The sequence below is a fragment of the Canis aureus genome, chromosome 10 (assembly GCF_053574225.1).
Source record: "Canis aureus isolate CA01 chromosome 10, VMU_Caureus_v.1.0, whole genome shotgun sequence".
Classification (NCBI taxonomy): Eukaryota; Metazoa; Chordata; class Mammalia; order Carnivora; family Canidae; genus Canis; species Canis aureus.
Window position 1 is genome coordinate 62,750,112 of NC_135620.1, and position 20,709 is coordinate 62,770,820.

Sequence of the window (20,709 nt, forward strand, 5' to 3'; positions counted from 1 at the left end):
CAGACGCCGGAGGCCAGAGCTCCCGCCTGGGCACCCGCACAAGCTCCAGCTCCCTCTCGGCCTGGCTGCTCATCTGCCGCGTCCGATGAGCAACAGGGCGACTGCGTCAGGCCCACGCGGACCTGCGCCCCCGAGGGCCACGTTCACTCCATCCCTTTGAGAAAACCAAGGAGATTCCCTGTCCTCCCCCCTCCAGCCCCCAACTCAAAACCACGAGGAAAAGCAGAGGAGAACCGCCTCCCCTACACCCGAGAGACCCCCGCTTACTGTCTGCCTTCTTCTGAAGGTGAGGTTCTTCCACAGCAGCAGGCGCAGCTGAGGCCAGGAGGCCATGTCGGCTCAGCGGGCGGCGCCAGCACCGTGCGTGTGGCTCGGGGGCCCGTGGAGGCGGCCGCCGTGGCTGGTCATTAACTGAAAGATAAAGCAGGAGGGGAGCAGCTATCAGTCACCGCGGCGAAGCCAAACGCCAGCCCCCTCACCTGAGACCTCAGCCCCCGGATCGGGGGCCTAATGCTCTCCGGAGGTCCCGAGGCCCCAGCTGCTGGCCCCAGGGTTCTCCCTGCACAGGGACGCTTGCTGGAGGTTTCCTGGCGGCGGCCTGCAAGCCAGTCATTATAATCCTAATCATTTTAGCTCCGTTGGTGTGATCGTCTGGGAATGAAAAATGCACTTAAGAAAACAGACTTAAGGGCAGCCCGGGTGGCTCAGCGGTTTAGCGCCGCCTTCAGCCCAGGGCGTGATCCTGGAGACCCGGGATCGAGTCCCACGTCGGGCTCCCGGCATGGAGCCTGCTTCTCCCTCTGCCTGTGTCTCTGCCTCTCTCTCTCTCTACCTGTGTCTTTCATGAATAAATAAATAAAATTTTTAAAAAAAGAAAAGAAAACAGACTTAAGTGGCTGGTCCGAACGCTGAGGTTGGAAATGGCATCCTGGCATCCTGCAATCCCAGACACCTGCCTCACCTCTCTAAGAAAATGCCTCCCTTCACGTAAAATGTCAGCGGCATTTACAAATCTGGCCTCGAATCTGGAGTAATTTATGCTATTCCTTGAAATCTGCCGCGGACGACATTTTCATCTGGCTGCACAGTTGTTGTCCTTCAAATGATAAACAGCACCACCCATAAAGCAGTTTCCCAATCCGGAAAGCCACAGCGTGTCTTGGGAGACGGTGCGTAAACACCGAGGAAGTGGCCCCGACACCTGGCTCCCAGGTGAGGAGGACAATCCCAGCGCTGTGTGTCGGTGGAAGGAAAACAATACCCCGTGGAGAAACAAGTCAGCTAAGGCAGGTGGAGAGCATCGCCTGGGAGACCAACAAGCTCCCACTGTCCAGACATCTGTACACCCTGGCTCCGCGCCACCCGCACCTGCAGCCCGCACCTGCGCAGAGGGCCCGGCTACTCCTTGTCAGGTGCCGCAGGTGCCTCCTTGGGGACTGTTTCACCATGCTGGCGGAAGGGATGGTTCTCCTAAACAGGGGATACAACATTCTGTGTGTCCCAGCTGCCCACCCGACAACTGTGTTATTACAGGCTGGAATAACCCCAAGCATCCATACTACAATTAAAGCTGGGGAAGGTGCAGAAAGTGAGAAGTGGGAGGAGACGGGAGGAGCACACAGGTCAGAGGTAGGCCCTGCGGGCACTTGGGAGTCGCGAACTCCTGGCAGAAACCAGAAACCAGCTTTGCTTCTAAAGAGCTCAGTTCAGCACTGTGGCCCCCAGTGGAGCAGAGGTGGGAGTGGGAGACGAGGCATGAGGGATAAACAGCAAACGGAACTGATGCAGTGACCACTTGTGGACACCAAACCAGGTACTGGGCCAAAACTCTGTGAGTCCAAATGCAATGCAAAGGTCGGCCTTTAGCAGGATTTTACTACTTTGTTGCTCACCCCTCAAGGACTTGCACTTAAAACCTCTAGAGAAGAAAAGAGATTGGGGGGAGTTTTCAGTGTCTGAGAAGGACCCTACTATTATATTACGTATTTTAATTCATTCATTGACAATCCAGCAAATCAGGAATTCCTCTGAAATATTCAAGCTTTAGGACCGATTTGTTTTATCATTTGCTCAGCAAACCTATAGGACACAGGCCCCCAAAATTACTCACCCCCAAAAAGAAGAATTAAACCAGCAATGCATTGGTTCGCAATCTGTCGTTTAAAGATGTCAACTGACCTCCCAGGCACTGAGAGCCAGAATGCGACTGAGACATGTTTGCAATCCCAAATTGTTTTGTAAGCGGCCTAGGGTAGGGCCTGCATTCCAGAAATACTGAAATAAATAATTAGCTAGATTTTTTCTCATGCAGATCTGCTCTCCAGGAATCACTTAGTTGATTTAGAAGCTACATGCATCTTTTCAGATGCCCAAGGTAACAATGAGGAGGTTGGAAGACAGTTTATAATTTTAAAAGGAAAATTAAAGAAAGAAAAAATTAAAAAAATAAATAAAAAATGAAAGGAAAAGTAACGCAGCAGAAAAGAGCCCCAGTAGGAATTAGTCCCAATTCTGTGCCCTTGGCCAGGCCTTTATACTCTCTGGGCATCCATCTCCTCATCAAAAAATGCAGATGACAACACCTACCTTGTGCGAAGTTCGAAGAACTCAATGAGGTAATATAAGTAAGTTCCTGACACAGCACACGGCACGCCAGAAGTGCCAAAGAAACGAGTTCCCTTCTCCCCACTTCTCTTTCTCTGTCCTATCGGTATCTTCTAACAGAGAAATGGTTCTATCCTGTCCAAACATTCTTTTCTATTCTGTTATTCCTAGCGAACCCATCATGGGTTTCTGGAAAGGTAGTAGGGGCCAAATAGGAAGGATGAAATCTGAAGAGCCCAGTGTTTGGAGACCCCCGTGGCCAAACCAGAGCACAGAATCCCCCAAGTCTGAGTGGAAAATCTCAGAGGAAAAGACAACACACACCTTAAAAGAGTGTCCGTGATGAGAAAGGCCAGGAAGAGGTTTTTTGGAGACTGTTTTCCTGAAAGTAGAGTCTCTGGGTCTCCAGACAGGGGTTCTGAGCCCAGGGACCCTCTAAGAGACATTCAGAGAAGGTTGTTAGGAATAAGGACCCCAGGGCAGCGCTGAAGACTCTGCTCCGGCTTTGCTGACTACAGGCAGGCAGGCTTCTTTCCCCAAATCCCCCACGCACCTTGGCTGGGCCTGGCCCCCTGCATTATTTCCCTCCTCCCACTTTAGAACACGGTGATCACTGCTGGAGCAATTCTGTCCACAAAGGACGGTTTGGCAATGCCCAAACCCCTCTGCTCAGGTAACTGAAGCCAAAGGGACATTTCTACATCAGTTTTCCAAGGAAGTGAACAAACAAACCAAAACCAAAAAGAATGCAGTACTATGTACTAGATTTCTCAATGTTTCAAAGTTAGTGGCACACTTGCTTCTGCCCTTATGCACATTTCCAGTTACTGGCTGGAAAGGGTCCTACTTCACAATCACCGCCAGTCAATAGGCCACTCTCATCCCACTCCTGGGTGAGCACAGCAGCCACTTCACTGGTCTCCCTGCCTCCGGTCTTGTCCCCCTCCCATCCGTGTATCACAGAGCAGCTGCAGTTTGTCCACGAAACCGGACATCCACCTATGGTATCCCCCCTCTTAGAACGCTTTGCTGGCTCCCCACTGCCCTGAGGATGAGGCCCAATCTGGGTCGTGGTTTAGCTAGTTGCCCTGATGACTCCCACCCCTCTCACACTGCTCCCCGCCTCCTAAACCACGCCCAGAAGAAACTACTTACAGGCTCCGAATGGGCCACACTCTCTCCTACCACGGGACCCCTTGATGTCTGGGCGACCCCTCCTCCCAGCACTGTCAGCCTGGCTAACTCTTCCTCAGACTGAGATCTCAACCCAACTACCTGCCACTTGCCCAGAATCCTGTCCCGATTAGGCCCCCTACCCTGACACCTAGGTTCAAGCCCCTCCGGGGCTCCCAGGACTGCCTTTGTTTTCCCATGAAGCACCTTCTCTCACATTCTGAGTCTGCGGGGACCACTCCTGTTTTCTTTATCCCTATTTCCCTAGTACCTGGCAAGTGCTAAGCAGTCAGGGAATATTTGCTTAATTAACTAAGAGATAGACAAAAGAAATAGGGTTTCGGGATGTAGGGGTGGTGGCATTCCTGGGACTGTGGTAACTGATTTCTCAAGCTTGATTAACTGATTCCCACAAATTGTCCCCAGAGAGGGAGCTCAAGGTTCAGCAGGCTTCTATCACACACTCTGAGGCCACAAAGGGCTACTGAGCTTTCCCAGGCGACTCCTGGGGCATCCGGGAAAATGTAATTAAATCTAGGTCTACTTCCTACAAACATCAGGTTTAGCAAGGCCTGGGCAAGCCATCCTAAGGCCAGCAGAACCGTGAAATCTACTTTCTGCCAATCCCCACGCTAGAGACCTAGCTGTCCTCTCTCCCTGGGTCACGTCATCCGTCACTCAGGTGACCATCCTTTGCCCAAAGGTAGCATAGTTTCCACACCCTTTTGTAAAAAGACCTAATGGAAGTGATTTTTCAAATCTTTTTGTTTTTAAGTGAGCTCCACACTTGGGAGTGCAATGCGGGGCTCAAATTCATGACCCTGAGATGAAGACCTGAGCTGAGATCAAGAGTCAGACGCTTAACCAACTGACCCACCCAGGTGCCCCATGACTTTTCAAATCTTTAACCAACTTTTTTTAAAGAAATGTTCACTTCCAATACCACTGATACTATAAAATTATTAGTATCTACAGAATACAACAGACTGCTAAAATATAATCTTCTGAAATAAGCAAAGGTGCTCAACATCGTTAGTTGCAGAGAACTGCAAATTAAGACCACAATAAATACCTACAACACATCTGCTGGAAGTATTAAAAGTTTTTTTAAAGTGCTAGCCAGTATGTGAAGCACCTGGAACTCTCATATACTGCCTGTGGGGATGTAAAATGGAGCAGATTACTTTGTACAACAGTTGAGCAACTTCTTGTAAAGTTATACCCTGACTGATGATACAGCCCAGCCATCTCATGCCAGGTATTTACCCAAAAGATATGAGGGCATACGTTCACAAAAGACTTGTGTGTGAATGTTTATAGAAGTCATGTATGAAATAGCCAAAATTAAAAACCCAAATGTCCATCAACTAAGGGATAAATCCAAATGGAATATTACTCAGCAAAAAACAAAGAACAAACTACTGATACCTAAAACAGCACAGATGAATCTCAGAAGCCTTATGCGAAGGAAAATAAGCAAGACACAGAGAATGCCTACTATAGGACCCCAACTACAGGACATTCTGAAAAGGAAAAACAATGAGGACAGAAACTGGATTAGTGGTAACAGGTGGAGGCAAAAACAGATTGCAGAAGCAGCACTGAGCGCTGGAAATATTCTATACCATGATTGTGGCATGACCATGATTGTTTCTTTTTAATTTAATTTTATTTTTTTTTTTAATTTACTCATGATAGACATAGAGAGAGAGAGAGAGAGGCAGACACACAGGCAGAGGGAGAAGCAGGCTCCATGCCACGAACCCGACGCAGGACTCGATCCCGGGACTCCAGGATCCAAAGGCAGGCGCTAAACCGCTGAGCCACCCAGGGATTCTCCCTGACCATGATTGTTATACAACTACATATACTTATCAGAACTCATCAAATTGTACACTTTAAAAGGGTAAATTAAACTGTATGTAAATTGTGTATCAGTAACCCGACCCTCTGCCTCCGAAACATCACTTGCGTTCTTTATTAATAGTTAATATACTCCACAAGTCCAATCATGCCTTAGAGAACCTGAGAACTATATAGTATAAAGATTGCTTATTGTGTGATTCATTAGCAAGGTGAAGAGTAGATAAAATATTCACTGAATAGTCATTCAACAAATAGGCCGCCTTAACTCTGCAAGGGTCCCATTAGCACAACAAATATTTACTGAGTGCCTGTTAGGTGCCAGGTGCTTTCTAGACACTGGAGATCCTGAGGTGAACAAAAGAGGCAAAGTTCTTGCTCTTGTAGAACTTCTCTTCGAGGTGGAAGATAGACCATTGTGGGTTGTTAAGGCAGCGAGTGGTAGTAGTAATGAAGAAAAATAAAGCAGAGTAAGGGGACAGAAAGCATGGGGGAAGGGGTGGCTCCTTTCTGAGAAGAGCCTGTAGGACAGTGAAATGACACTGGGCTGGGCTACTGGCAAAAGGCTCACCAAATGACAGCTGGGATTGCGAATTCTTTCAACTTTTCCCTAAACCCAAACCTGGAATGTCAGATAGACTCGGTGATGCTGGCCAAAGAAAAAACTGTAACTATAGGTTTGCAGGAAGCTTGGTGTGAGGAGGAAAGTCTAGGACTCCCGTCAGCACCCACCACACTGCTCCCCCATCCCCCTTCCTCACCAAAACATGCAGCTCTTTGGAATTTCACAAAGAGAGATAGGAGGGGCCCCTGGGTGGCTCAATGGATTAAGCATCTGCCTTGAGCTCAGGTCATGATCCCCTGGTCCTGGGGCTGAGCCCCATGCAGGGCTCCCTGCTCAAGGGGAGTCGGCTTCTCCCTCTGCCCCTCCCACTGCTTGTGCACACACACCCATGCCCACACTCTCTGTCAAATAAATAAATAAATAAAATATTTAAAAAAAAAAAAAACAGAGATAGAAGAAAGGAGGGGAGAGAAAGAGGGAAGTCCTGCTAAAAAGACAAGGTAAGAGGGTTTTTTTCCCACTTGGCAAAGCCAAAAGAAAAACAGGAACTACTTCCCGTGACTGCCATCTACCCTTCTAAAGCATTAAATCTGTCTGCGGAAATGTCATAGGGGGAAAAAAAGGAACATGTTTGCACTGCTGCCAGGAACTCTTAGTCTCCGCAGTAACCAAGGGGTTGGCTGGTCATTTTCCTGTGGGCAAGAACACTGGGAGCGCAGGAAGCCAGGCCTTCCTCGCCACCATGGGGCTGCGCTGCCGACACGTTGGCCCCTCTGAGCAGAAGAGAACAGGCCCTCCCAAGGCCCTACTCCGGTCAACGGCCATAGTAGCCAACAGAACGAGTTCCAGGTGGTGCTGGAGACCCGTTCCCACCACATCCCTGCCCCAACCTTATAGAGAAGCTGAAGCCTCCAAAAAGCAAGGGACTTGCCCAGACTTAACCCCTAGAGTTTGAGCTACCCTATTTCCCAAGAAGCATTTGTTTCAACAACTGTCATATGCTCTCTCCCACTATCCTATTTCTCCTACAAGGTTCTGTTTCTTCTCCTGAACACATTTTTCTTATGAGTTCTACCCGAACGGTTCATATACCCAGAACATGCAGTCAGCAAAGAGCTTTCACTTTTCCAAAACAGGGGAATATGACAGTTCTCTAAAGTCTAACTAGTTGACAGACGGATGGATAAAGTAGATGTTCTACTTCATTGACAAATGTCTACATAGTTACCAGGAGTGAGACAGAAGTTGAAATCTGTGACAACAGCTTAGCATCCCTCCTGATGACACGCATCTAGGTGTCTTATGTCAATAAGCGGCTGGCCAGTAACCTACAGAGCGGCAGGGAGATTTTCAGGCAGGATTTAACCATATCACACATGAATGGAAAATGAGTTGGCACTAAAGCTTAGCTGATTGCCTATTCATGAGATGTTGATACAAGAGCAAGAACCACAGATGTTTACGCCACCTCATCTCCAGAGAGATGTGGAGGGTCCTGTAAACTTAGGATACGAAACCCGTAAGCCCAGCAGAGCATGCTTGCTTTGGGAAAGGTCTTTAATTGCATCTCTGAGCTTCTGTCTCTGATCAGTAGCCACATTCAGAGAAAAGGCTAATGACATTACTGACAGAAAACCAGGCTGCCACGGGCTCACTGCACCCATGACTGAAGACAGGATGGGGCTGCTGCGAGGGAAGGAGGGGATGTGGACTGTGACTTCTCTCCCCTGCTGAGTGTTAGTAAGCCTAAAGTTCATCTGACTGCCTCAGTTTCACTTTTCTGGTCTCCAGATGCCACCAAGCTCTCTACCCTTAAGGCTATCCTTGCCAACCAGCTAACGTACACCCCCTTCCACTTCCCAACCATCCTGTAGACCCACAAACTTAGTGAGACTGCCCTTCATTGTCATTAGACCCTTAGAGGCCTGTAGAAAGGGCACGTGCGGGTACTCGGCCACCCCTGAGGGTGTGTTCCTACTTAAACCGTCATATATTAATACTCAAATATGAGGGGAAAAAAGACGTAAGAAACTCTCCAAGGTAAAAAGCCAAAGATAAACGGAAGCCATTCTATCATTCTAGATTTTGATCATTCTGGAAAAGGTCTGCTATCACAATACCTATTTTTAAAATATAGATCCAATGAATTTTATCAATTCTAACAATCTGTGATTCGGGCATGTGGGGAGGGTTTAAAGTGCCAAATGCATCATCCTCGATTATTACTAACAATTAGTTTATAGAGAAATACATATTCAATTTCCTGGACAAAAGGATCTGCTAATAGCTAATTTTCAAAATGAATGCTATGAAATGAACACACAAAAACTGAAAGAGATCCACGAATACTGTCAAATCTGTAACTAGCCTCGGAGAAGCATTATTTCTCCTGCTGTCAACAATTCTCTTTCAAAGGAGACTCACAAGGTTTAAATCTATTTCTATCATGTCACCGATATTTGGACGACCAAAGATCCTATTTATCACTCTCGACATTGCAGTTGCTACTGGCTAAAACAATCTCAGGACATCTAAAACTGTTAAGAGCCCCGGTTCCCAAAAACAAATCCATCCTGTACCCAAGTTCTTATTTCATTGTTATAGATTTACGGAGAAATTCTAACAAAATGTTAGAGAGAGGCTTTCTCCCCCTGCTGATTTCCATTAAACAAACACAGGGCAACCTTTCAAAGGAAGACTTCAGCAAACAATACAACTATTTGCTTTCTCTCTGGTGGGGGGGTGCCCAGGACAGAGGAAAAAGAACCTTTCCTGTTGAAAAGAAATCAACTTATCAACATTATAGATCACAGAAACCCGTTTTTTTTTTATCCACTATCATGATGCCAAAATCAGAAGGACCTGCAGAGAAGGAACTATTGAAGTCATAAACACCCTGAGCTGTAGAAACACAAGCAAGCAAGTCTCCATGAGCAATCAATCCTTTATTTGCAGAAAATCTGGACTATCGTGTTCCTTCCCTATCATTGGTGCAGGAGGGTTTTCTAAGAGAATTTTAGGATAAAAGGCTTAGTGACTGTATCAGCAAAAACCGTTTTGTTTGGCTTACATCTCTGAAGGGTCAGCATCTTCAGATGTCCAAACTTCTCCGAGCCTAAAGGGTTTATTTTTACAAAAGTGCTCAAAGGACTTAGGGACAGATGAACTCAAACCCCCCTCACTGCCTTCCCCTTCCTTTAGGCCTATGCTGCTATACAGCAAACTCCCCCCCGCCCCCCCAACATCCTTAACTCTTTCATTTTCTTGAATTGACTGGCCTAGTAGAAAGAAGGGAGGCTTTGGAGTCAGAGAAAACAAGGCTGGAATCCTGACTCTGCTACTCACCAGTGCTGGGACCCTAGGGACTCCGAACCCCTGTGTCCTCTCCATAAAAAAGAACTAATAATGTATACAAAACATTCAGTCAGTTCCTGGAACAAAGTAAGTGTCCAGTAAATGGGAGCTATTATACTGATTAGTGCTGCTGACTTCACAGGGCGAAGCATTCATCAAGGGTGGGGCACAAGGTAGGCAGTTTATTTATTAAAGGAATCTCTCTTCTCTCTTCTTTGTCCACAGAAGGTACTACTTCCTCCCAAAGGCCCTTCCAGAAAGAACTGGAGCTCTTTCCAGTGCCCAGCTCAGTAGAAGATGTAAAAGCATGACCCTGAAATCCTGGTGTCGCTTCAGGCATTGTTTTACCACAAAACCCCCTGGTGGAGGCCCCCACCCCTTACTTACACTATATCCTCAGGGCTCTTGGCAATCGGCTCCTCTGCTCCATGCAAGCACACTGCTGCCTTCCTCCAAGTCCTCAGCGCCTGGCTTCTGTTCCCCTCTCCACCCCACCTTCCTCCAGCGTCTACATCAGCTACCTATTTGCAACCTGGGCCTTCTGCTTCCTCCGTCTTTTCAGCTCTCCCTACAATCTTCTCCTGGGTACTGGCTTACCAGGCAGTCCTTGCCAAATTGCACACCACCTGCTGCAAGCTCCGGGTCCCAACATCTTATTCTCTGCCACACTGAGCCCTGGGGCCCAGGATGACTCCATGCCCCTCAAATATTTGCAGAACAAAGGCTTCTGAAGTCTAGACCTCAGGAATGAGAGAGAATTAAAGCAGGTTCGCTACAGTAAGAAATCAGAAACTTCACTGAGAGTGAAGGTTCAGGTGGCCCAAAAGCAAGACAAAATTTCCAGCTGTGCTCATAGAAACTCAGGTTCAAGCTGGAGTGCATTTAATTTGGTCGTCCTCGAAGCTGCTCTAATTTGTTGGGAAGGACATTCATTTTCATTGACTTCATGTGAGCAAAGGAGAATCTGTAATTTGCCAGGCACAGGCTCTATAACCCCTGTAAGCACGCCAGTTACAAGAACACCTCCCCTCAGGGCTCACCCTAAGCATAAGACTGTCAGCACTTGTCAGGGCTCTTGAACCCTAAACCCCAAGGCTCAAGTTGAAACCTCACTCAGTAAAGCCTAGCAACACCTGCATACGATTTTTCCACCTCAATACTTATTCCCTTTACTTTTGCCAAAATGAGTTACCTAATCTTCAGGCTCTCATCCAGTTCTAGCTGAGTATGTGACCAAACCCAGCAATCCTGTCCAGAACACCTTCTCTCAGCTCTTAAGGCAGTGCCAGCTTGTGTCACGTGCCTGCGATACTTCTGTTTCTGCAGCCCATCAGGGACCAGGTAACTAGGTAAGTGAGAATTCAGTTTGGGTTCAGAGCAGCCACAGGTGCAGGGGGTCTAAGCTCTGCCCTCCCAACGCTACCACTGAACTCCTTCTCTATAATAACCAAAACAAACCATGCTGCTGGCTGCTTTGCTAAGTGAAAAGAAGAAAGAGGAATAAGATCACAAGTTTAAATCCACATACTTGTGATTCTGAAATAACAAAAACCCAAGGATGTTAGCCTTTTTTTCTTTTTTTTCTTTTTTTTTTTAAATACTGGCAACATGAACTCCATTATTGAGGTTTGGGAGGCTCTTCTCAGAGGAAACAGATTTGTATTATTGCAATATCATTATGATTCTGAGTATACCTTCTAGAAAATGTTGTCATTAAGATTTTCACAAATCAAACATTTTATGTGCCAGATAAAAAAAGTGCTCGAGGAAAAAATGACACTAATCTATTGGGTGGAACTCCTGCTAGCCTACTTTTCTTGACAGTGGTTTTATAGTGGCATGCAAATGCACAATCCCATTAGCCAGACTGCCATGTGCTAAGTGTCTACTTCAGGTGAGCACCAGAGTCCCCAAATGGAGGTCTGCCTAAAGGACAGAGGGCCTTGCTGGTCTGTGCAGCCCCCGGGGCACAAGCATGCGCCTTAATGAAGGCCACTGGGAACCAAGTGTCAGACAACCCTCCATTTGCTCAGCGGAGGAGAAAGCCACGCTGTGATCATGTGAAATGTGACCGGGATTGAAAACTGGGAAATGGCACTAATTCCACTAAATTTGCAAATCCTGCAACAGGACTGACAACTGAATAAACACAACTTGACCAAAGGCTTTCTTTCTCTTGAACTCAAGGTCCTTATTACAATGAACACAATCATTAAAGTTAAAAACAAAAAAAAAAACAAAACAAGAAAAACCACTCTGCTTTGAATCCCAATTAATCTTAACCGGCCAAAATTAGCACAGAGTTTTTATACTTTTGCATAATGGAAACAGACCCCGGCAAAGACTCTACCTTCAGGACAGCTGTGGGGATTTCCTTCCGATTCAAACTTACAACCAAGGAACAACTTGTATTGAAGAGAGAGAGGAAAAAAAATACAGTTGAACAGCCCCTTAAGATTTAAATTGGATCAACAGACAATAAATAACTGAGGCCAGTCCAATTTTCAAGATTCGGTGTCCGTTTTAAGCTGAAAAGGGCACACTTTTATAGACACAATTTCTTTTTTCTCTCCTGAAAGGACCCTGTAAATATTACCCGAAATTAGGGGGCAGTAGCAAGAACCCTGGATTAAAGACACAAGGGGCCGAGTTTTTAATTTCCAGTTAGTGACCAGCTGGGCTGGGAATCTAGGCAAGTCACTCCAGCACTCTGAGCCACAGAACAGAAGACAAGTCTTGGTGATGAAGAGGTTGGAGTAGATCTTCTGAATCTAAGAAAACTGCCTAGAGCTCAGGTATCAGACTTGAGTTTGAAACCCGGGCACTGCCATTAGCAAAACAGGTGAACTATGAACAAGTCCCTTAACTACTACTCTCTGTCTCAGGTGCACCATCTGAAAAATGAGGCAACCTCAATGTTCCCCCAAACGTGGGAAGAGTGACACCAGAAGGATTTAAGAACTGCTCAAATTCCACTCAGAGGATTTTAGAGGGACAGGCACAGTGGTAAACTCTGACTCACACCATGAGAAAAAAATCTTTCTTTTCAGCATTTTTTTGGCTTTTTTTTTTTTTAAGATTTTATTTATTCATGAGAGACAGAGAGAGAGAGAGGCAGAGACACAGGCAGAGGGAGAAGCAGGCTCCATGCCGGGAGCCCGACGTGGGACTCGATCCCAGGTCTCCAGGATCACGCCCTGGACTGAAGGCAGTGCTAAACCGCTGAGCCAGCCAGCCTGCCCCATTTTTTTGGCCTTTAAAAAATTTTAATTACATTAAGGAAAAAGTTTTTGCTTGGCCTTCTCTTCAGCACCTCTTTAATATAGGCTAGTCCCCCCCACCGCCTTTTTTTTTTTAACAAGGTAAGAAGTGTCAGAGTCCACTAGCATGTGTCGTCAAAAGCAAGTTTTATAGACTGTTGACCAAAATAACTTGTTTTCATTCTAGTTTGTGAGTTATCTTTTATCTGAGACAACTCTAATGTTTTCAATTTAGAGGGCCCACATAAGGTTAATTTTTAAAAATTCATTGATGATTACAAAAAACGGGAGTCAACCGAAATAACCTGAGTGGCTGATGTGCCGCCTATCAAATAGAGGGTGACAACGACAGGAGGTGATGAGGTGGAAAGCCTAGCCCTAGCCGCGCTCTCATCTACCCACGGCCAATGGGTAAAATCTCAGCCCCTGAGGAATAGGAGCAGAGGGCACTGTGCAAATACAAGCAACCACAGAGAATATAAGACTCCAGAACAATGAGAAGCCAAAAACCAGCAGAAAGGGGTTCCTAAAGTCCAAGTCAGAGACCTGAGGAAAACCTGTGGAAGGAGATTCACCAAGCTGAGTTCAAGTATGCCTCTTAGAATCGAGGATAAAACTGTCAAAATAGGTCACAGTCTTATTTCAAAGAGCCCTGAATGCCAAGCCAAACATCATTATGATGGCAGATCCTCAGTCTTCTGACATTTGCTCAGCACCTAGTACTTCACCTGATATTTGAAAAAAATATTTGCTGAAGAAATGAATTTCAGTTTCATGGTATTTTCCGTACATTCCACTTTTTCACAGTAACACATTTTGTACATTAATACATTTTTGAATCATCTATCTTCCTCTCCCCTCCCTCTTCAAATACCGCAGACCACACCTCGCCCCAGCTAAGATAAACAGCCACCACCATCTCAAAGCCCCGCACCCGGGAGTAGAAGAGGGTCCTCAGGTCAATACAAACTCATTATTCTGGGTCTTCACTTTCTCTCTGCCTTTCCAAGGAAAGCTGTTGCCTCCATCAGCGTTGCTTTATGTCAAACTTGGATCATCTAAACACCAGATGCAGTTGATTTCAAACTGCCACCCCCTTGGGGAGTTGCTTCTTCAAGAAAACAAGCTTGGCTTGACCCTTGGCAAAACCAATGATTCCCAACCCGGCATCCTAGAGGGATTTTGCAAAGCAAATATAAATAGGGATATGAAACCCGAACAACTTCTTTGCGGCTTTCCTCCTCTCATGCCCATCCCTCCTGCTCCAATCCTGAAACCCCTTGTTCCCTTTTCTCATCTTCTTCCTTCTGGTCCCAATCTGTTGTGATCTCTGAAACAACAAACTCAGGACAATGCTTCAGAAAGCTCTGTGTCTTGCCCAGCCACCCCCAGTGAATGTCTTCCGCTATATCTAGGAATATCCTTATCACCTTAGCCCGATTCTCATCCTCTGAGGGGCAGTGGCACGCCTTTCCAGATAATGGCTTCACAAGACTACCAGTTGAGTATAAGAAGCAAAACCTATACCCATAATGGAGACGTCCAAGATTGGGAATCCAATTTTATTGGATTTATTTATTTTATTTCAAAGAGATTCTCCAAATGGTGAATTGGAGCCGAGAACAGTGTCTCACTAAACCATTTTTGCACTACTGAAATTTACTGAGAAGAATCCACTCCCCCTTCCTTTGGTTCTATGATTCAGGTCTTTCTCCATTAACACCGATAAGCAGGCCATTTCAACAGCTTTCTTGCCTCCTCTTTCCTCTCCTCCCATCCCCTGTCCTGTACGACCTTCACTCTCATCTGGAATACTCCTAGGAATTCCCTGGGCGTCCCCCCTCTCCCTCTGGAAACCCACATGATCTGTTATACTAAAGCTGAGAGCGCCCTGCAGGATATATCTCTAAACAGCTCTAAATGAAGAATCATACTTTTCCTAAATACAAACCTAGAGCTGGATGATGTAAACACAGAAGGGCTCTTTAAAAGTCATGTGTGTCATCCTCTTTCATTTTATAAACCAAGAACCTAAATCTTGTAAAAGTAAAATGACTTGCCAAGGTCACATGGCTCTTGAGTGGATTTCTGAAATTATATGTAAAATATATGTAATTACATGTAAAATTTGGAGTGTACATGCCTATGTATATTTTTTCTGAAGAGAATCTATTGTTTTCATCATATGCTCAAAATCATTATAAATCCTCTCCCAATAAATGATAACCACTGACTGGTGATATATGCAAAATTCTTTCTGGGAAATGTCCCACACTAAATACCAGTTATGATAAAACATCTGGACTTCAAGGCTAGCCAGATAAAATGCTTTGGCTTCCAAATGCTTCTTGGAAGTTGGATTTGGCATAGGAAACGCTATAGACTTTTAAACAAATACACACAGGATGAATAAAAGAACAGACCCTATGCATAAAAGGTTATTCTGGGTTTTAAGTATTTAAACTGTACATCACTTAGTGAATTATCTCATTCTTATTTTAAAAAATTAATTAATGTGCAAATCAAAGTACTTGAAAGTGAAATGTCACAGATAATAGCATTTTCTCAAATCACAGCTGCCTCAAAAAAGAGAAATGAAACTGAATGGAATCAGAATTGTTTGTTCTACAAAAAGTGAGCTGGTCTAAATTGACTGCATACTAAAATTCCTCAATCTCTACCATAAGCCCAACCGTAACTATGGTTATTTCTCATATAATTTTATTTCTAATGCTTGTCTGTGATTTGCCACCATTCTATCAATCTTTTAGAATACAGCAAACAAACATCAGTTTCCCATTCTCTTTGTCTGATTCGCTCAAGTCAGCGTTTATTGAACCCCTTTCGTACCAAGGGGGTTGAGTTAAGGACTGAGGAGAATGAATCAAAGACCTTCTTGAGGAGAAGCATACACTCAAGAGGAATACAAATAATGTTAACTATAACAAAAGAATGCAATTAAATACATGGCATGAACAGTGCAGGAATCCAATCTTAGAGGAGTAAAAAAGAAGGGGATAATTTTCACTCAGTGTTGGCAGGGACAAGTGAATCCAGCAGTTTAAGAGAGGGATGGCATTCAAATGAGGTCTTACAGTAAGTTCTCAAAATGGAAAAAGAGAAGATTTCAAACTTTATTTTGTTCTAGGAACCATGTGTGATGCACCTGCAATTTGTTCTTCTCATAAATGCTCTCTGCTTTAATAGAGCTTATTATCTCAACACAACGCGGGGTCACTGAAAGCTCTATCTGAAAGCAATTTTACATATGAGATTTTTATTCTCTTGCTTCAAATATTTCTAAAATGTACCTCTCGAACAACATCTAGGCTGGTTACCTGTCCAGGGAGCTATTTTTAGGTGAAAATATCCAAATGAAAAGGAGAATCACTCTTCGCCTTTTGCTAGAATTTCTTTCCTCAAAATTCTGATATTTTGACAATGTCCTTACCCCGATACTGGTAAATTCATGGAAACTAAGCTGCCCCGAGATGCAACCTCAGCTTCACTACTTAGCAAACTCCCATGATCAGGCTCATTAATCTGTCTATACCTCAGTCTCCCCACTTGTAAAATGAAGAGAACAGTACCCACATCACATGATTCTCATGAGAATGAACTGAATTATCAAGTAAAATGCTTAAAACTATATCCAGCACCCAGTAAATCAACAATAAATGAAACTTTTCCTAACCAAGCAGAAATATCTTCTAAGAGTTGATTTCTAATTTACTGTAACATTTTAATTCACTTTTATAAAGCAGACTTCGGAAATGTATTTACTTTCAAAGAACGATGCCTTAAGAAATAGCTAAATTTTCCTAGACAGTGATGGCAGTCACAGAGAAATGGCTTATTTCAAAAGGTCCGTAACATAATTAAGGATAGAACAAGCAGAAATTATATTGTATTATAACCAATAGAAAAAATAATTCACCGAAGTTAGGATTGACAGCTAAACTAATAGTTCTCTTTGTCTTTTGTCCCTTACACTTTTCCAGCCAAACACTCTCCCGTTCCATTTTATGTGCATTACACAGGAAAACATTTCGAATCATAGACCCCCTCACAAATATCTGACTGGAGCAGCAGTAAAATTTTTATTTTAAACCAAGAAAAGAATTAGAGTTGAGTAAACTTTATTGTCTGTTCTTTCCACAGTGTTGCAATCCCCTATGCAATCTATGTCCCAAGCTGAAGAGAATTTGGTTGGCCCACTGCCAGCAGTAAGGAAATACGATACAGGCTGTAGAGTCTGATAAGGTCTCTAGCAGATGAAATACCATAAACATAACAAGCATCCTCAGAAAGTCCTCTGCTTACAGCAGCTGAAATTGTACCAATGCTTAGTGTGGGTGTTAAAGTACTCTGGGGCTCATGGGCTGGGTTCAAATCTTGGTTTTGCAACTTGCAAGATGTGTGACCAGGGGCAAGTTAGTTAACCTCTCAGTTTTTAAATTTGCAAATTAGGAACAGTAAATAAGTTTGTTATAGAAATTAAATTGGTTAGGATTTGAAAAGCATTTGGAATAGTGCTTGGCACACAGTGCTGTATAGCGACTACTAAATAAACATTGCAATAACTGTGGCACTTATGATTATTTCCACATGCAGATATGAGGAGGGTTTCAGTTTTTCACGTAGGCCCTCTCCCAGAACCATTAAATAAATTTCCAGAAAGATTATTTAAAATTTGATGCTGCAATATCAGCCATAAGGAGCATTTTACTTGCATTATTTCTTTAACATCCAGACAGTGTAAAAAAAAAAAAAAATTGGATCTGAGAGTATTTTAGAAGTACAAAACCACATGTCTACTGGTAATTTCTAGATACCCAAAATGTTCATAATTAAAGCATCTAAGGTAATGTCTACTATTACTTTAGGAGCTAGAAATTGAAATAGCAAAAATATTAACAATTCTCAATCACTATGAACATAGCCTAAGTCACTTGGTTTATGGGAGAATTGATCCCTAAAAAATTGATGGAAAAATATTTCAACTTCTCTCCATATAAGGGAAATACTACAGAGGGTAATAAAAAGCTGTGTTGCTGAGTCTCATTCATTTTTAATAATGTTAGCATTGAGACTTCCAAGAGCAGAGGTTGAAAACAACCAAGCCCTAACCACCCTTTTTGAATCCTAGACTGACCATTGTCTCATATGAACTGTAAATATGCCGTAAGTAAAAAAAAAAAAAAAAAATGTGTCCATTACAGGCCTCCATTTAGATGTAGATTGAAATATTTATGAAGGTTGAGATTTCAGATGCTTATGAGGAGGAGACACACATATCACAGGTGGCCCCTTCACAATCAGATATGTCATTGTGGAACATGAGGCTTGTCCTTGCAAGGGAATTACTCTGGCTAGAACAGCAATTCTCATCCCTTAAATCATTAAGCCTGGCCAATCTGATTCTACTACTGTTGGGGTTTTTTATTTTTTGTTTTTCAAGTAGATACCAATTTGCTCTGCGTATCCAAAATTTCTTTAAACTGTCATGAATTATTTGCTGTATAGGAGCATTTGGGGAACAGGCTGACAATGAACACTCTGCACCTGAAAATTATTTTATTATCTGAAGAGGTCCTACTCCAGAACATTCTCCGTGCTTTCACACTTTGGTTTAGGAGAAGTGTCTCAAGGGAATGATTCAAACAACAGGAAACCTCCATTATTTTTGTGGCAGGTATGAGAAAAATGGGCTGAAATAAAAGGCAAGATGAGAAAGGAAGCCCTTTTTTAAAGTTAGGATTTAAGTTCTGTCTGAAAAGAAGTTCAAAACCTAGGTTGGGTCCCAAACGATTGTTTAAAAACAACAAACAAAACAGTAAAACTGCTTTTGAACTTGGAAAATTTTGTAAGGTGTTCTTGGTTGGGGGGGGAGGGGGGCTGGGGCCCTTAAAAAGTGACTTGCTGATTTTCATCACCAACGAAATGTTTCATAATATCAAATTTGTCCTCTTACATGGATGTATATGTACCACCCACTCTCTGTGCGAGGTGTCACTGAATAATAGTTTGGGGTTTTAAAAGCTGACGGTATCAATGCTGCAAAAGATAGGGGCCAACTGCTTCCAGGGCCAGACGCTTCTCTCTCTCTCTCACTCTCTCTCTCTGTCTCTCACACACGCATCTTGTTCATATCCTTCTATAAGATAAGTGCTGGTAAAGCCACTACACACAGCCTCGGCTCTGGCCCGCGCCAGGGCCCTTCTCCTGTAACATGGATCTGGGAATCGAAGCATCCTGATAAAGAACCACCGGACGGCCTCCTCGCCCGGGCTTCCTCCCCGTCTCCAGCCACCCGTCTCCACCGGATCTCAGTCGGAACCCCAGAGCGACAGCCCCTCCCGGAGCCCGGGCCCCCCCTCCGGCCACAGGGTCGATTCCCAGGCCCTCCGGCCAGGAGGCGCTGCGGACCGGTTCCCCGAAGCCACCGGCAGCCCGAACCCGGCCCCCCTGCATCCCCCTCCCTCCTTGCATCCCCCCCCGCATCCCCCGCCCCCCTGCATCCCCCACTCCCCCTAGCATCCCCCTCCCTCCTTGCATCCCCCACTCCCCCCGCACCCCCCGTCCCCCTGCATCCCCTCCCTCCTTGCATCCCCCACTCCCCCCGCACCCCCCGCCCCCCTGCATCCCCTCCCTCCTTGCATCCCCCGCCCCCTCCATCCCCGCCCCCCTGCATCCCCCGCCTCCTCCTCCATCCCCGCCCCCCCTCCCCCCGCCCAGCCCCGCGGCGGAGCTCCGAGTTCCGCGCCGCCCGCCGGGGTTACTCCCGGTCACTCCGCGGCACCGTCTCGCCGCGGCCTCCGCACCCGTGCCCGGCCTCAGGCTGCCCCAAGAGACCAGGCGGCAAAGGGCAGGAAGGATGGGGGGCGGGGGGCCGCGCACCTCAGCTCCAGGTTTCCGCAGCCTCTTCTTCTAAGTCTTTTGTCTTTAAAAGGAACGGACCGCGACCCCAGCGGGGCGGGCGCCCCGGGGCCCCCCAAGTGGCCCGCAGCGCCGGCAGAGCCCGCTCGGGACGGCGCCCGGTCGAGTTCTCGGGGCGCAGGAAGCGCGCTGCGGGCGGTCCGGGGGCGCACGGGGCGAGCCCCAGGTCAGAGCCCGGCCAGGCCGGCCCCGGGAAGAACGGCCCGAGGCTGCGCCCCCCGCCCCCCCCCCCCCCCGGCCCGAGGGGTTCGCGGCCGGCTCGGGCTCTCCGCAACGAAGGGGAGCGCGGGGTGCCGGTGCGGCTCTCGGGGAGCAGCGCCCCGGTCCCACCAGGGCCCCCGCCGCGCGGCGCCCGCGCCCAGGGATGCTTCCCGGCGGAGCCCCGAGCGCGGCAGCTCCCGCGGGTCCCGGGCGCCCTCCCCACCTACGCCGCCCCCGCCCCACCCCCTGCAGGGGGCTCGGGCTGCCGCCCCCAGCCCCGCGCCTCCCCAGCCTCGGCGGCCCGGAAGCAAGATCCCTAACGCCCGGGTCGCTGGAGAGCCTCTTACCTGCTTTCCACTGTTCTGTGCGCGTCTTTGCCCCCACCCCTGGAAAACCCTTCCGGAGAAGGGGGGACACGGGGGGGGCGAGGGGCAGAGCACCCCGAGAAGCGGGCTGTGGGTGCGCCGGTCCCACCTGCCCCGGGGACGGAGGTGCCGGCCGCGCCCGCTCCCGCTCCCGCTCGGAATTACCGGGGTTTCGCCGCGACTAGTTCCTTTTATAGATTCGGCTGCGCCGGGCGCCGGGGTTACTACCGGTCAAAGCCCGCTCGCTCCCTCCTCCCCGCCCCCTCCCCGGCCTCTGTTTATGTAGTTCAGTCACTCAGCAGAAAGCACGTGGAGCCGCGCCCCGCCCCTTAAACGGGCGACGTCCCGCTGCTCCGGGCAGGGCGCGGGGGGCGCGGGGCGGGGG

At 46.6% G+C, this 20,709-nt stretch overlaps 1 protein-coding gene across 5 annotated transcripts in view; it reads right to left on the reverse strand.

Moving 5' to 3' along the window:
- The window catches only part of ABCA1 (ATP binding cassette subfamily A member 1), a 128,645-nt gene extending 108,136 nt beyond the window's left edge, over positions 1 to 20,509 (reverse strand). For 4 of the 5 annotated variants that reach the window (XM_077912764.1, XM_077912766.1, XM_077912763.1 and 1 more), the window contains exons 1-2: positions 20,307 to 20,508; positions 268 to 411 (exon numbers count right to left, since the gene is read on the reverse strand). In XM_077912764.1, coding sequence (XP_077768890.1) covers positions 268 to 333 — 66 coding nt within the window. In that variant the 5' untranslated portion in view covers positions 334 to 411; positions 20,307 to 20,508. Of the gene's footprint in view, positions 1 to 267; positions 412 to 20,306 lie in introns of all 5 variants that reach the window. The other variant, XM_077912767.1, reaches the window with a different exon arrangement.
- Positions 20,510 to 20,709: the final 200 nt, after the last annotated feature.